The 16061-nt window shown below is 38.7% G+C and overlaps 1 protein-coding gene across 1 annotated transcript in view; it reads right to left on the bottom strand.

The window, feature by feature from the left end:
* Positions 1-1114: 1114 nt before the first annotated feature.
* The window catches only part of DLAT (dihydrolipoamide S-acetyltransferase), a 31836-nt gene continuing 16889 nt past the window's right edge, over positions 1115-16061 (bottom strand). The window contains exons 8-14 of the mRNA XM_047747496.1: positions 15066-15133; positions 13473-13565; positions 13005-13112; positions 9847-9962; positions 5002-5164; positions 3687-3823; positions 1115-3110 (exon numbers count right to left, since the gene is read on the bottom strand). Coding sequence (XP_047603452.1) covers positions 2981-3110; positions 3687-3823; positions 5002-5164; positions 9847-9962; positions 13005-13112; positions 13473-13565; positions 15066-15133 — 815 coding nt within the window. The 3' untranslated portion in view covers positions 1115-2980. The remainder of the gene's footprint in view (positions 3111-3686; positions 3824-5001; positions 5165-9846; positions 9963-13004; positions 13113-13472; positions 13566-15065; positions 15134-16061) is intronic.

Below are 16061 nucleotides of genomic sequence, written 5' to 3'. Positions count from 1 at the left end.
ATATGTGATATTTAGAAGTATATGATGTCCTAAAGTTAACACAACTATTATATTCTCTTCCATCAAAAAAACTTGGAATGCTTTCACCTTACTTTCTCTTCTACAAAATCACTGTCAATACTTGTCCTACACACTCCCATACCTAACCACATCGAAGTGGTTCAATCTCTGCTCTGGCACTCTCGGCATTTGGGTGTTACTTTTGCCAGCAGCTTAGTGTTTGTATACTCATTAGTAAAATGTGTTTCAAAATCTAGCATGCTTAATTTTAAATTTACATGCTTATTTTCCAAAATATTTTACTTATTTCAATGGATTTTTATATTCATAAAAACTTCTCCTCCCTCTCCCCCAAAATGTAAAACTTTGCCCAGGAAGAACATTAATAGCTGTGGGGTAGTTTAATCTAAATCTTACCAAGTTTTTTTTCCTTCAAACTGAAAATTGAGGTGAATATTAATTATCCTCGATTTAGAGACTAGATTTTTCTAGAAGCTTGTTTTTTTTTTTTTTAAGGTTCAAGAGTGTGTGTGTGTGTGGGGGGGTGTGTAGAGAGAGAGAGGGAGCAGAAAGAGAGGCAGGAGAGGAGAAGCAAACACTCCCTATGCAGGGTTCAATCTTACCACTTAGAGATCATGACCTGAGCCAAAACCAACAGTCAGACACTCAACTGACTGAGCCACCCAAGTGCCCCTACAAACTTGGTTTTAGATCATTATCAGTAGTGATTATTTTCCCATGTATTCCAGGCTTTGTGTATTACTACGTGAGAAGTACTCCTTGCAACATATTCATACGATCTCTCAGGCCAGTTAACTTCTTTAACTCCTTTTCCAGACCATGCCTTGGGATACCATAACTTCACTCATAAACCTCAGGCTTGGTGTAAAGTATCTAACATGTCCAGACTATGCTTTCATCTCGCTGTGTGGCACCCTCCACCATGCGGTGCTTCAGTTAACTCCCTAAGCTTCAGGTATTAGATTACATCCTCCTAAACTCAGTCTTCTCTTTCACTAATTCTACATGCTTAAAATGCATTTCTATTAAGAGTGTACACATATACAGCTATCTCTGGCTTTAATGTGAAAAATAATTACCAACACATCAAAAATTAGACAAGACACACTGAAAACATATAGTTTAATTTTTAAATAATTTTAACCAAAATTTTTAACTTTTTTCAGTTCTGGTAAGAGAAATAGACTGAATCCAGATTTGGATTATACCCAGATTAATTTTTAACTCCAAATAATTTTTATTAGAAGACAACCTTTTATTTTCTTTCAAGGGAACAACAGAGCCATCAGCATTTGCCAAAAATGAATTATCTTTGAAGTTTCATGTATTTGAACCAGGTGTGGCTCACACCGCTGGTCCCTTCTGATTAGCTTGTTCCTCCTTCACAATCTTCAATTCAAGCTAACATTACTAATTACTGAAAAATCAATTTAATGTACTGTACTGTTTTCATAATACAGTAAGGGAAATATTCTGGAATATATGCAGTGTCACTTCTGCAGCATTTAATAAAGAACATTTAAAAATAGATTCAACACTGAAAGACCTAAGTTTCAGGGGACCGCTCCACATATATACAAGGAAACACTGGTCAGATTTATTTTAAATAATCATAAACAATTCCAAATAATTTATTAAAAACACATCAATGGAAAGTCTGGAATTGGGATAACGTGCCAAATTCATTTTTATTATCCTGAATATCACAATATCACCTCTTCCACTCCCCCTCCCCTAAGAAGAAAGGCAAATTGTAACAAAATGGAAAAAAATATTTAGGCTGATAAGGCAGCAAGCAACTTATTTTGTTTCTTTCCAATAGGCTTTTAGGACTTTCTTATTGTACATGAGACAACACCGAGTGGAAAAACACAGAACACTTTCTTTGTACACACTGAACATTTTTTACTTTATCCAAGTAGAAATGACCACTTTGCTTCTAATCTTTTAGCACTCCCAACTGCTTAGCAATCTCTCTCCCCCTCTTCCCTTCAGACAGGACTTGGTGATAAATGGACTTTGGCACATATCTCACTAGAAACCATATTTTACATATGTACACTTACTCCACAGTTTCTTGATAACAGATTTCCAAAGTCATTTGAGTAACAGATTCTGATAATTAAGTTCATTTGCAAGTAACCAACGGTTAATTATTGAGGAATAATTTCTACTTTCTGTTAAATTCTATAAGCATATTCTTTTATTTGGAGGTAATTTTAAATTCTCCCAAAATTACGCATGTAAGTTGTTTAAATAAATACCCACACAAATTCTTTTATAACAAGTGCCGGTTTATATTTATATCTTCATCTCAAGGGGCAAAACAACCATTTTGGGATTCATAGAAAAATAAACAAAGGACAGACAGCTGGTTGGAGAAGTCTAAGAGAATGTTAACTTTTAAAATTTCACTTATTTTTCTTGAAGTTCTCTACCCTTCCCATCCATAATAAACCAGGATCATCTAACAGAAAAATTTAGATTAGGGTTAAATTCCAAAATCAAGTTCAATTCAGAGCCTTTCTCCAAAGAGAATGGACTTCTCTTTTTTCCTTGACTTCTCTTTCTCTCAAATGAGCAAAACATTTGAGGCAATTAAACTTCAAAACCTCAAGGTTTCATCCAGATTACCTTTATGTATCTGTTTCAACAGGGAACCACAATTCTAGCTCTACATTTCCCAATGGAAGTACTTATCACCAAAAGGCCAGGCCACATATTCCCTTGACTAGGAATACACAGTTCAAAATCTGGTGTTCATTAAATGTGTACAATATGTGGGTGTAATTGGCATTTAAAAAATTCAGTAATGCCCATTACAAATAACTTATCTGGACAGACTCAAAAACAACTGGTTAACTTTAAAATAAAAAGAACCACCTGTGTAATAACATATTTATATCATGGTAAGAATGAACCATTGTGACCTGGGAGAGTCTAGAAATTCTTCGGTTAATTATAACAACATGGTGATAGGTTTTTCAAGGTACTTTCTAAACTCAGCAAGCCACTGGGCTCCAACTGCTCCATCCACAACCCGATGATCACAACTGAGTGTAACAGACATCATGCTAGCCACATCAAATCTAGGAAAAGATAAAAACAGTATTAGGTATGCTGAAAGCAATTACTAGCTTTTAGCCAGTAACCAACCCAAATGCCAGCTCCAACAGAGTGATATTATTTTCCACCTACTCTTTAAGTTCTATACACCAAAGAGCCATCTGGAACACGGGCTGGCAAACTACAGCCCACAGGCCAAATCCCGCCAAATGTAGGTATTCTGGAATTCATTTACGTATTGCTTACGTCTGCTTTCTCACTACAATATTTGCAACAGAGACCATGACTCAAAAAGCCTAAAATATTTACAACCTGCTCCAAGAAAAAGTATGCTCACCCCTGACCTATAGTACATAAGGCTTCTCATTTCAAATAGGATTAACTGCATACAGTAAAAGAAGGGTTGACACCCTGAAAAACTTCATTCTATACTTAAGCCTCACTGTACCTGAACCTCCAACAGGCTGTGCCAATAATTATAAAACCGAGACTCACACACAGGTATGATGTAAAAACAAAAACCACAACAACCACCAAAACCAAACAGGTATAATATAATGAAAATGAACTTACAACTCCCTCTTTATTTTGATACTTACCCTTTTTCATTATCTGCTGGAACCAGCCTATCTTCTGAAGCACCAACTGCCAAAATACATGCTTGAGGTGGGTTAATAATAGCAGAGAAGTTCTTAATTCCAAACATTCCTAAATTGGAGATTGTAAAAGTGCCACCCTAGAGGAAAAGAGATTAAAAATCATGTTAATTGCTTGTCAACATAAGCCAGGAAAAGAGAGACAAATGTTTTGTGGAAAGACCTTAAGATAATCTTTTTTTTTTTTTTTTTTTTTTTAGATTTTATTTATTTATTTGACAGAGATTGCAAGTAGGCAGAGAGGCAGGCAGAGAGAGAGGAGGAAGCAGGCTTCCCGCTGAGCAGAGAGCCCGATGCGGGGCTCAATCGCAGGACCCTAGGATCATGACCTTAGCCGAAGGCAGAGGCTTAACCCACTGAGCCACCCAGGTGCCCCAAGATAATCTTTAAGAAAGGCCTCTGAACTACCATAAAAAAAAAATTTAAAAAGGAAAGGAAGGGGTGCCTGGGTGGCTCAGTGGGTTAAAGCCCCTGCCTTCGGCTCAGGTCATGATCTTGGGGTCCTGGGATCAAGCCCTGCATTGGGCTCTCTGCTCAGTGGGGAGCCTGTTTCCCCCTCTCTCTGCCTGCCTCTGCCTACTTGTGATCTCTCTCTCTGTCAAATAAATAAATAAAATCTTTAAAAAAAAAAAAAAAGGAAAGGAAAGGAAAACAGTGAGTACAAGGTGACAGACATGACTTAGCTTGATTATGATCATCTCACAATGTATACATACAGCAAAACATCAAAACTATATACCCTGAATATATACAATTCTTATTTGCTATTTATACATCAATAAAGCTGAAAGGGGGAAAAAAAGGCAGGCCTTAATGGAACACACTTTAATGAAAATATATAACCATTACAGTATTAACATAAGTCATAAGTTTTGCAAACTGCTAGAAAATGTCTTTTCAGATTTTGAGAGGGTATTCATTTTTTCTGTATTTTCAGGGACATGTATCAGTAAGAATATAAGGCAGAATCAAAGGTGGAAAATGCAATAAAAGCATTATGCCACCCTTTATAAAAAGACTTTATTTATTTGACAGAGAGTGAAAGAGAGCATGAGCGGTGGGAAGGGGCAGAGGGAGGACAAGCAGACTCCCTGTTGAGCAGGGAGCCCGATGGAGGGATCTATCCCAGGACCCCAGGATCATGACATGAGTCCAAGACAGACCCTTAACCCACTGAGCCACCCAGGTGCCCAGCATTATGCCACCCTTAAATATAACATAATTCTTCATATTCAGAAAGGAAATAAATAATACCTACCTGGAACTCATGAGGCTGTAGTTTACCCTCTCGTGCTTTGGTTGCTAAAGAAACAACATCATTAGCAATGGCTTCCAGTCCTTTTATATGAGCATTAAATACGATTGGTGTAATGAGTCCTGCAGGGGTACTGACTGCTACACTGATATCCACAACATGGTTTCTATTTCAAAAGAAAAAAGAAAATTTCAGTAATCATCGCAATATTTATTAAGAGCTTATGTGTCAGATTAAACAAGAATACTGACATTTACCTCAGTTTGGGGTACTTTACAGCCAGAGGGATAGCTTTCCTGGTTTTTACATTTTGCTATGCCCTCTTAACCTAGACTTTTTAAAAATGAACAAGAAATGTGTCAGTAGTTTGGTTTCACATGTGCTCTAACTGCCTTGCACCCGCCTTGACTGACACACGGGTGCAGGTGGAGAAGGCCCAGCATTCGCCCGGCATTCATCGAGAATTACACAAAGAGAACTTCTTGAATTCTGAGGTGAAGTGAACTCAATGGAGCGGAGTCTGCAGGCAGACTCTGCGCAGACGGAAGGAAGAGTGGAGGGAGAGGACTGTGTTGTGGGAGAAACGGGAGAGCTCAGGACGTAGGGTGGTGGTGTCTCAACATAAAAGTAGGATTCCTGGGGCGCCTGGGTGGCTCAGTGGGTTAAGCCGCTGCCTTCGGCTCAGGTCATGATCCCAGGTCCTGGGTTCGAGCCCCACATCGGGCTTACTGCTCAGCAGGGAGCCTGCTTCCTCCTCTCTCTCTGCCTGTCTCTCTGCTTACTTGTGATTTCTCTCTGTCAAATAAATAAATAAAATCTTTAAAAAAAAAAAAAAAAAAAAAAAAGTAGGATTCCTAATCTGTATTATGCCAAGAGTACCTTTGCATCTTGGTCCCTCCTCAGAATACATATTTGTAACACAGAAAATAAAATACTTATTACCAAAAACAATTACTTAATTATTTAATTAAAATTAAAGTATTAAAGTAATTACTTAATTAAAATTAAAATTAAAGTATTGCTTTAATTTTACTTTACTTACATACTTTAGTTTACTTAATTAAAATTACAAAACAAATTAAAATTTACAAATTAAAATTAATTAAAATTAAAATTAAAATTACAAAACAAATTACAAAACAAATACAACTAAATATAAAAACAACTACATTGAGGGGTGCCTGGGTGGCTCAGTGGGTTAAGCCTCTGCCTTCGGCTCAGGTCATGATCTCAGGGTCCTGGGATCAAGCCCCGCATCAGGCTCTCTGCTCAGCAGGGAGCCTGCTTCCCCCTCTCCCTCTGCCTGCCTCTCTGCCTACTTGTGATCTCTGTCTGTCGGGTGAATAAATAAAATCTTAAAAAAAAAAAAAAAAAAAAAAACTACATTGAAATTCAATTACCAAACTATTCAAAAAACAAAATTACGATATATGTATTACCTCAATAACAAGATCTGGCAAGATCAAAAACACTCTTTTAAAAGATACCTGCAATAACTATAATCTGATATGAAAGTAAGTGATTTTTATTGGTCACCAGTACAAGTACTGTTAATAGTAACTCTTTGATTTGTTCTCTACATTTATAATGGGAAGAAATGCCAAATTTCAGTTAGAGGTTAGTGGAAAGGAATAATTATTTTCCCCTCATCCAAGTTCCCAAACTCTTAAATTGTATCCACAGCCTCCTTGGGGTTTGTGTTAGGACCCCTGCCAAAGTGTTCAGCAACTGAGAAGAAATTGTGTCCAGCTACTTCTGGACACAAGCCTTAGAATATTACGGGTACCAAATCCCTCAGTGTGCCCAAGCTGACCGGGAGCCGTGGGACTGTCATTTGTGAACACAAGGACCTGGATGAATAATTGTGTGTGACCCTTTAGCAGCTACCACAGCAGGGCTATGGCCAAGGTATCACAGCAAATACTGCTTTCTTCTCCTTTCCTTCTTTTTTTTTTTTTTAAATATTTATTTATTTGTCCAAGGGAGCACATAGCCGCAGGCAGAGCAGGTACAGGGAGAAGTAGGCTCCCCACTGAGCAAGGAACCTGATGCAGAACTCGATCCCAGGATCCTAGGATCCTGACCCCAGCCCAAAGCAGCCACTTAACTAACTGAGCCACCCAAGCATCCCAAATACTGCTTTTTTTAAAAAAAATTATTTTATTTATTTGACACAGAGAGAGAGATAGCAAGAGAGGGAACACAAGCAGGGGGAGCGGGAGAGGGAGAAGCAGGCCTCCCACCCAGCACGGAGCCCAATACAGGGCTTGATCCCAGGACCATCTGAGTGGAAGACAGATGCTTAACGACTGAGCCACTCAGGCATCCGCCAAATACAACTTTCCTTTAATGAGCCTATCACTCCAAAATCTTTCTCCTAGGAGAGTAAGCATGGTATTTCTTATTTTGCTCACCACTGAATATAGCAAACAATACATGGTCAATATTTGTTGAATGGCTATATGAATAAATGAATAAAGGGTATTTCACAGAACTTGCCCTATAACCTTGATCTACTCATCAAAGAAGTGTTTTCTTCAGATACTCATAAAAGGTTAAATATCGGGGTGCCTGGGTGGCTCAGTGGGTTAAAGCCTCTGCCTTCGGCTCAGGTCATGATCTCAGGGTCCTGGGATCCAGCCCCGCATCGGGCTCTCTGCTCAACAGGAGCCTGCTTCCTCCTCTTTCTCTCTGCCTGCCTCTCTGCCTACTTGTGATCTCTCTCTCTGTGTCAAAAAAAAAAAAAAAAAAAAAAAAAGTTCTCTGCAGGGTCCTGGGATTAAGTCCTGCATTGGGCTCTCTGCTCAGTGGGGAGCCTGCTTCTCCCTTTCCCACTCCCCCTTCTGTGTATGCTCTATCAAATTAAAAAAAAAAAAAATCTTTGCATGTTAATTAGGATCTTGAGATGAAATCATCCTGGGTTACCTGGATGGGCCCTAAATCCAGTGCCAAGTGACCTTGTAAGAGACAGAAGGGAAGAAGGCCATGTGAGTTTGGAGTCATGCAGCCACAAGCGAGTGAATGCCTGGAGCCACCAAAACTGGAAAAAGCAAGGGAAGCTTCTCCCCTAGAGCCTATGGAGGTTGTGTAGCCTTACTAATAGCTTGCTATTGGACTTCAGGCCTTCAGAACTAAGAATAAATTTTCATTTTAAGCCACCAATTTTATGGTTAGGCAACCATTAAGATCACTTTGGACAGTAGTCACAGCAATACTATATGTCTCGGTCATAAATAATATTTCCATAGGCATAAAATGTTAATACTGAATACTGATTTATCCAAAATTTGTGTTGTCATCGATTTGGTAGGAGAGAGTGTGTGAGTGTGTGTGAGTGTGTGTGTGTGTGTGTGTGTGTGTGTGTGTGTGTGTGTGTGTGTGTGTTTACGGTACAACAAAGCTAAATCTTAACCTTCTTTCATACTAAATTAGTTGACCAAGAAAATAAAAAATCCATAAAAGGCAACAAGAAATGTTATTTAGAAATATGAAGGTAGGGGTGCCTGGGTGGCTCAGTTGGTTATGTGTCTGACTCTTGATTTTGCGTCAGGTCATGATCTGAGGTTGGGAGATCGAGGCCCACACTGGGATCCACACTGGGCATGGAGCCTGCTTGAGATTCTCCTTCTCTCCCTCTCGCTTTGCCCTCCCTGCTTGTGCTGTCTCTCTAAAAATAAAATGAAATTAAATAAAATCTTTTTTTTTTTTTTTTTAAGATTTTACTTGTCAGAGAGAGAGAGCGCACGTGCATAAGTAGGGGGAGCAGCAGGTAGAGGGAGAATATACTGATTTGGATAAATCGGTATTCAGCCTCCCCACTGAGCAAGGCCCCTGGGATCATGACCTGAGCCGAAGGCAGACACTCAACTGACTGAGCCACCCGTGTGTCCCAAAGTGAAATAAAATCTTAAAAAAAAAAAAAAAAGTTGTGTTTGCCTCTTAGGAGTAAGACCTCAGATTAAAAGCTGCTTGGGGGGCACCTGGGTGGCTCAGTGGGTTAAGCCTCTGCCTTCGGCTCAGGTCATGATCTCAGGGTCCTGGGATTGAGCCCCGCATCGGGCTCTCTGCTCAGCGGGGAACCTGCTTCCTCCTCTCTCTCTCTGCCTGCCTCTCTGCCTACTTGTGATCTCTCTCTCTGTCAAATAAATAAATAAGATCTTTAAAAAAATAAATAAATAAAAATAAAAAATAAAAGCTGCATAGGTCACTGTAAGCCACAAAGCAATATTCTAATGTATATACTATTATCTTAATAGAAATTAAATTGACAATAATAATAATAATTAAAAATCTACACAGTAGAACCAGTTTAGGTGCAAGAGCCAGAATCTCAGTTCCAATCACAGTTTTGCTATTCACTAACATATTAATTCAGGAAAGTTATTTAACTCATTGAATCCTCAGTTTCTTCATCTGTAAAATGGGAGTGAAGGCCCCTAGTTCATGAGGGGGTCATAAGGATTAAAATGAGACAAGATGTGAAAAGACACTAAGCACCATGCCAGTCACATGCCACCATAATATTAACAAATGTTTCTTGGTTTTGTTTTCAATTTGCCTCTACTAACTGGTGAACAAAAACCATTTCAACCCTGCTTTGTAACAGTTGTTATCAACTTAATTATTCACATCTGTAAACTTATCTCCCTCTTCTAAATTCAAAGAATTTGTAGTTTTCACTAACTAAATTTAGCGTTATCTCATAGTTTTACCTTGTTTTCAAACTACTGAAGTCCTCTTCCCCCCTGTATTCCATTTCTCCTTATCCCCTATACTCCTAGTTAGACATGAGATAGCACAAGAAAACTGCTGATGGATATATACTGTCCCCAGCAGTATCTTACTTACTGTCTTATAACTGTGTCCAGCCAAGAAGAATTTGCTTCTGGAACTTTTAAACATGCCAAAGCTGAAGCTTTTATGATGAAGTCATTGACAGAAATTTTGCTTTTCCCTTCTAACATCTGCAAAGACAAGAAACCATTGTACTTTCTTAAACTCTCTTCCCAAAGACTGAAACTTATCATCTGGCAGGGGATGTTGGGAGAAGAAAACAAATGTCCTGAGGTGTAAAGGATGAAATGAAACTAAAAGTTGGTTCTTTCATCTTTTTTAATGTACACCTTTTCAGCTATAAGCTTCCTACTAACAAGCCCTCCTTTAGCTGAATACCTTAAGTTATGGTATGTTATATGTAAGTCATTTTCACTTATTTCAACAAAACCAAAAGCTGGTTCTTGAAAGGATCAACAAAATGATAAACATTTAGCTAGACTGACAAAGAAAAAATACTCAAATTCCTAAAATCAGAAATGAAGTACGACATTACCATGTACCCTACCAAAACAAAGAGGTTTGTAGGTAATGCTATGAAAAACTATATCCCACCAAAATTAGATAATTTAGATGAAATGGAAGATTCCTAGAAAGACACAAACTACCAAAACTGAATCAAAAAGGAACAGAACCCCTGAACTGATCTATAAAGAGAATGAATGGTAATTTAAAAACTAACCACACAGAACAGCCTAGACCCAGATGGCTTCCCCGAATGGTGAATTCTGCTGAACATTTGAAGAATATCAATTCTTCAAAAAATCTTCTGAAAAATAGAAGAGGGAACACTTCCCAACTCACCCTATGAGGTCAGTATTAACCCAATTTTAAAACCAGACCAAGATAACACAATAAAAACACAAAAAACAAAACAACCGAGAAAAAACAAAACTAGAGACAAACAACTCTTAAGAATATAGATGCAAAAATGCTCAAAAAAATTCTAGCAAACCAAATCTAGCAATATATGAAAAGGATTATTCACCATGACCAAACGGAAGCAAGGTTGGTTTAACATCTGAAAATCAATTCATGTAATAATGTTCTAATAGAAAAAGGACAAAAATCACATGACCATCTCAATAGACAAAGAAAAAGCATTTTACAGGGGTGCCTGGGTGGCTCAGTGGGTTGAGGCCTCTGCCTTCGGCTCAGGTCATGATCCCAGGGTCCTGGGACTGAGCCCCACATCAGGCTCTCTGCTCAGCGGGGAGCCTGCTTCCCCACCCACCCCACCGCCTGCCTCTCTGCCTACTTGTGATCTCTGTCAAATAAGTAAATGAAATCTTAAAAGAAAAGAAAAGAAATTAAGAAAAGATAAAGCATTTTACAAAACTCAACCACCATGTCATAAAAAGTAGGAATAGAAAGGAACTTCCTGAACCTGATGATAAAACAGATTTACAAAAGTTCCAAAACCATACTTCAGTGGTGAAAGACTCACTTCCTCTTAGATCAAGAAAAAGACAAGGATGTCCACTTTGCCACTTCTAGTCAACATTTTGCTAGATGTGCTAGCCAGAGAATTTGGGCAAGAAAAGGAAATAAAAGACATCCAAATTGGAAAAGAAAAAGCAAAATTATCTCTATTTGGAGATGACATGATTTTGTATACAGAAAATCTTAAGGAACACACTAAAGAAAATATAAGGTTGTAGGATACAAGATCAATATACAAAAATCAATGGTATTTCTATACAGTAACATTGAAAACTCTGAACAAAGAACAAAATACCTATGAACAAATTTAACAAAAGAAGTGCAAAATCTTATACTTGAAAAACTGCACAAATTATTGAGAGAAATTAAAGACCTAAATAAATGGAAAGGCACACCATATTCATGGAGGAGGAATGTTAAGAAGGAATACTCTCCAAATTGATCTACAGAGTCAATGAAATCCCTATCCCCATTGGAAATATCCAAATAGGCAAATCTAAGACAGAAAGTAGGTAAGTGTTATCCAGGGTTAGGGTGGAAGGGAGGATTGGGGTGGGGACTATGGCTAATGGGAGAATACTTTCATTTTGGGATGATGAAAATGTTCCAAAATTTGTTGTGGTGATGGTCACAAAACTCTGAATATATTAAAAGCCACTGAATCGGGGCGCCTGGGTGGCTCAGTGGGTTAAGCCGCTGCCTTCAGCTCAGGTCATGATCTCAGGGTCCTGGGATCGAGCCCCGCATCAGGCTCTCTGCTCAGCAGGGAGCCTGCTTCCTCCTCTCTCTCTGACTGCCTCTCTGCCTGCTTGTGATCTCTCTCTGTCAAATAAATAAATAAAATCTTTATAAAAGCCACTGAATCATAAACTAAATGGGCACATGGTACAATATGTAAAATATATCTAGATAAAACTTTAAATGAATAAAATAATACACGGGACATATTTTTCATGTCTAATTTTCAAATAAATGTATTAAAAAACATCTGTAACATTTTGCCAATAAATGCATGCTATCATCTCTAACCCTTATAGGCAGTTACTCTGTTAATCCTTTACTGCTTGACTCATGCAGCTAATATTTGAGTATTCTGCTCTAGGTATAGCATTCTAAAAGCCCTGGATATTGTGCAGAGAAAAAAATGGGTAAAAATTCCACTCTTAGGGACCTTATATTCTAAAGGAGTGGATAATAAATAAAGAAAACATATGGTATGTAAGATAATGTTAAATGATAAAAAGAAAAACAGGAAAAGAACTAAAGGGAAAACTGACCACTCACTCCACTCCTCTTCCCTTAATTTTCGAATAAGGTAACTAAGGAATCCAGAGAAGGTGATATTAAGTCAAATCCTTGAGGCAGTAAAGGAAGAAGCCAGGTGGATGCCAGCGACAAGTATTTCATGCAGAGGGAACAGTAAGTGCAAAGGGACTAAAGTAGAATATATAGGTGAAATGTCGAGGAACAAAAGACAACCACTGTTGTGAGCAAGAGTGAGCAAGTGGAAAAGTAGGCAACCCGAGAGGTTACAGATAACCTGTATAACACTGCGTACCATTGGCCCACCCCTCTCTCCCTCTCTTTAAAAAAAGTAAAATAAGAGGACACCATTTTCCAACATCAATTGGCATACTGTAACAAAAAACATAGGTAGAAATTTAAATGTTTAGTGGGGTTAAAAACAAGAACTTTAGAGTTTACAGAGTCGGAATTTTCAGACCTTTTACCTTATTAAGTTCTTTCCGTACCAACAAAACTTCTCCCATATTTACATCAATGGAAAGGTAATAATGAGGTATGGTTTGCTTAGACTGCATTAACCGCTGTGCAATAACCTGAAAACAAAGAGATCAAAACATCATTTAACTTAGCTCAGGTGAAGCTTTACCTAATGCAGGGCTCACTCTGCCCCTTTACCTTTCTCCCTGGTAATGGTCACCTCAAGCATTACAAGAACTGGAATATGGAACTGGCACATGTACCAGAACCCGGGCTCCTTCTAGGAGTATCCAATCAGAGCAATGTTTGTTTATCCCAAGTATGTAATCAGCCAAACCAAACATCTTAAACTAAGCATCTAAGATTCCCAACTAAAAAAAGTCTCTGCTAGCGCTTCAAACTGTAGATGCAATTGAACAATCAGAGTAAAGATGCCCCCCACAGCTCTGGTTGCAGATTCAGGGTAACACTCTTACACGACGAATGTTGCTGATGGGGACGTCTGTGAAGACACCTGTAGGAACGGGTGCCACTCCTGGAGCCGTGGCAGGCACAGCAGCTGCTGGAGCCTATAGGGGAAGTACAAAAGCTCTCAGTACCTGTGGCTCAATCCTGGCATATGCAACAGATGCAAGCTAGTGACTCTTACAGATGGCAAAGTAAATGTTAAAAGGCGTATAGAAAATAGGGATGCCTGGGTGGCTCAGTGAGCTGGGCATTTGCCTTTGGCTCAGGTCATGATCCCGGGCTCCTAGGACAGAGCTCCCTGCTCAAGGAGAGCCTGCTTCTCCCTCTGCCTGCCTCTCCCCCGCTTGTGCACATGCTCGCTCTCCCTCTCTCTCTGACAAATAAGTAAATAAATCTTAAAAAAATTTTTTAATAGAAGGATTATAGAAAATAGTTATTTCTATCCCAAGGGAACAAAAGGGACTCAGATTTGTACTGTGCTTATATAAGAAGTCTGCTTTCAATTTTTATACTTAGAATTGTGATGAAGTTTTAAGTATCATTTTTCTTTGTTCAATGATTAGTTCGTCAAAATAATTTTGTATTTGCAAAATTACCTTCAAGAAAAGCAATCAAAGCATTCTTAAATTGAAAGGATTAGAGATAAACATAAAACAAGATAATAATTTACTTCTATGAACAGTATTAAGAAAAAACAATGAAGAATCTCTCATTTACTTATTTATTTTAAAGATTTTATTTATTTATTTGACAGAGAAAGAGAGAAAGCAGGCATAAGCAGGGGGAGAGGGAGAGGGAGAGGCAGTCTCCCTGCTGAGCAAGAAGCCTGACTCAGGGCTTGATCCCAGGACTCTGGGATCATGATCTGAGCCAAAGGCAGACGCTCAACCAATTGAGCCACCCAGATACCCCAAATCTTTAATTTTAAAACAAACATCTAGGGGTGCCTGGGTGGCTCAGTCTGTTTAGCCTCTGCCTTTGGCTCAGGTCATGATCCCAGGGTCCTGGGATCGAGCCCTGCAATGGACTCCCTACTCACAGAGAGCCGCAGGGTGCCTATTCTCCCTCTTCTCCCCACTCAGGCTTTCTCTCTCTCCCTCCCTCTCTCTCAAATAAATAAATAAAGTCTTTTTAAAAATAAATAAATAAAGCAAACACCTAAGTAAATCATTTTCTTTCCTTTATCTTAACACTTTAACCAACCAAAAAAAAGTTGGCTGGCTATATGCATTTACTCCCTGTGTGGAATAATTAACTACATAAAAGTCAAACTCTAGTCAACCAACTTGTAAGCATGCACTTAAAAGTAGGACCTGAAGGAAGAGGAGAGGATCTGTTAGGAAAAATTTAGTACCACTACTGAAAAAAAAAACTGAATGCATGTCCATGTAGCATATCATCTTTCCTTTTGTATGCTGTGTGACAGCACATTCCTATCTAAAAATTGCTAGCCAGTGAAATTAGACGAAAGAAAACACAATTCTGGTTAAGCTATTCCAATCCTAAGTAATGTACGAAAGGGTCAAAGAGGTTAGACAGCACATTTTGTAGGAACAAACTACCAAAAGCAAAACAAAACAAAAAAGCCAAGTCTAACTCACAGGAGCAGCTTTAGTAGGCACAAAAGAGTCGATGTCCTTCTTGATGATTCTGCCTTCTGGTCCCGTGCCTGGAAGAGATGCATAAATATCACATGTGAGAGCAGACCGCTGGTTCCTCCAGGAGATCAACACTACGATCCTAAAGTGCAAGTTCCTAAGGGTTCTCCAAAAGCCCTCTGAAGGGGTCACCGCCTTACCCCTGCACCTGAACTCACCTTAAGACAGCAGCTCTTCTCAGTTTTTAATTATAATTCACAGAGTGCTCCCATTTGATCTGTACTGGTTCTTTTCAACTACAGCAAATATTCGTTGTTAAGTACTTCTCTTTTAAGAGTTTTACCGAAGCTGGACTTCATCTTTTCATGTTCTTTACTTTTAAATTGGAAAATACTGACATATGGATAATGCTAAGTACAGTTTATACTTCCCCAAGTCTGGCTGCCTCCTCTCTTAGTCACCTCTGAAAAACCCTTTCTGAACCTTGAAATGGATCTCATTTGGTTTCTAGATTCATCTGATCATGAAGATCTCCTTTTGTACAAAGTCAGCAGGTACAAAAACAATTGTTTCGGGCAAATTAGGCAAGTTAATTTTTTTCACCCCAAGATAGCTTCAGTAATTCAAGTGCAATGATCTCATCTTCAGAATCACTCCTTCCTTGTGTTGTCTCCATCATTTAGAGCTTTCTTGTAGTGGCCGAGGTTCTAACTGACCTGTGTCAGACACTGGGAATGACGTATGTGCAGGGAAAGATCTTCAAATCCTTCACACAAGGAAAGATCTTCAAATCCTCTCACGAAGGGGTTGCTTTTATTTTCACTTAATTCCTTCCTCTTCCCAACCACAACCAATCAGGTTTAACTTCAGACCCAAACAGATAATCCTGAACCTTAATTCTAAGGAGATTCAGAATTTAGTTATTAAAATACCTTTTACACTGGCCCACTTCTAGAAAAAATTTGGTCAAATTGATTCATCTTCCCCCAAGGCAGACTT

Source organism: Lutra lutra, chromosome 10 (assembly GCF_902655055.1).
Source record: "Lutra lutra chromosome 10, mLutLut1.2, whole genome shotgun sequence".
In the NCBI taxonomy this organism is placed as follows: Eukaryota; Metazoa; Chordata; class Mammalia; order Carnivora; family Mustelidae; genus Lutra; species Lutra lutra.
This window is presented reverse-complemented; position numbering and strand designations above follow the sequence as displayed.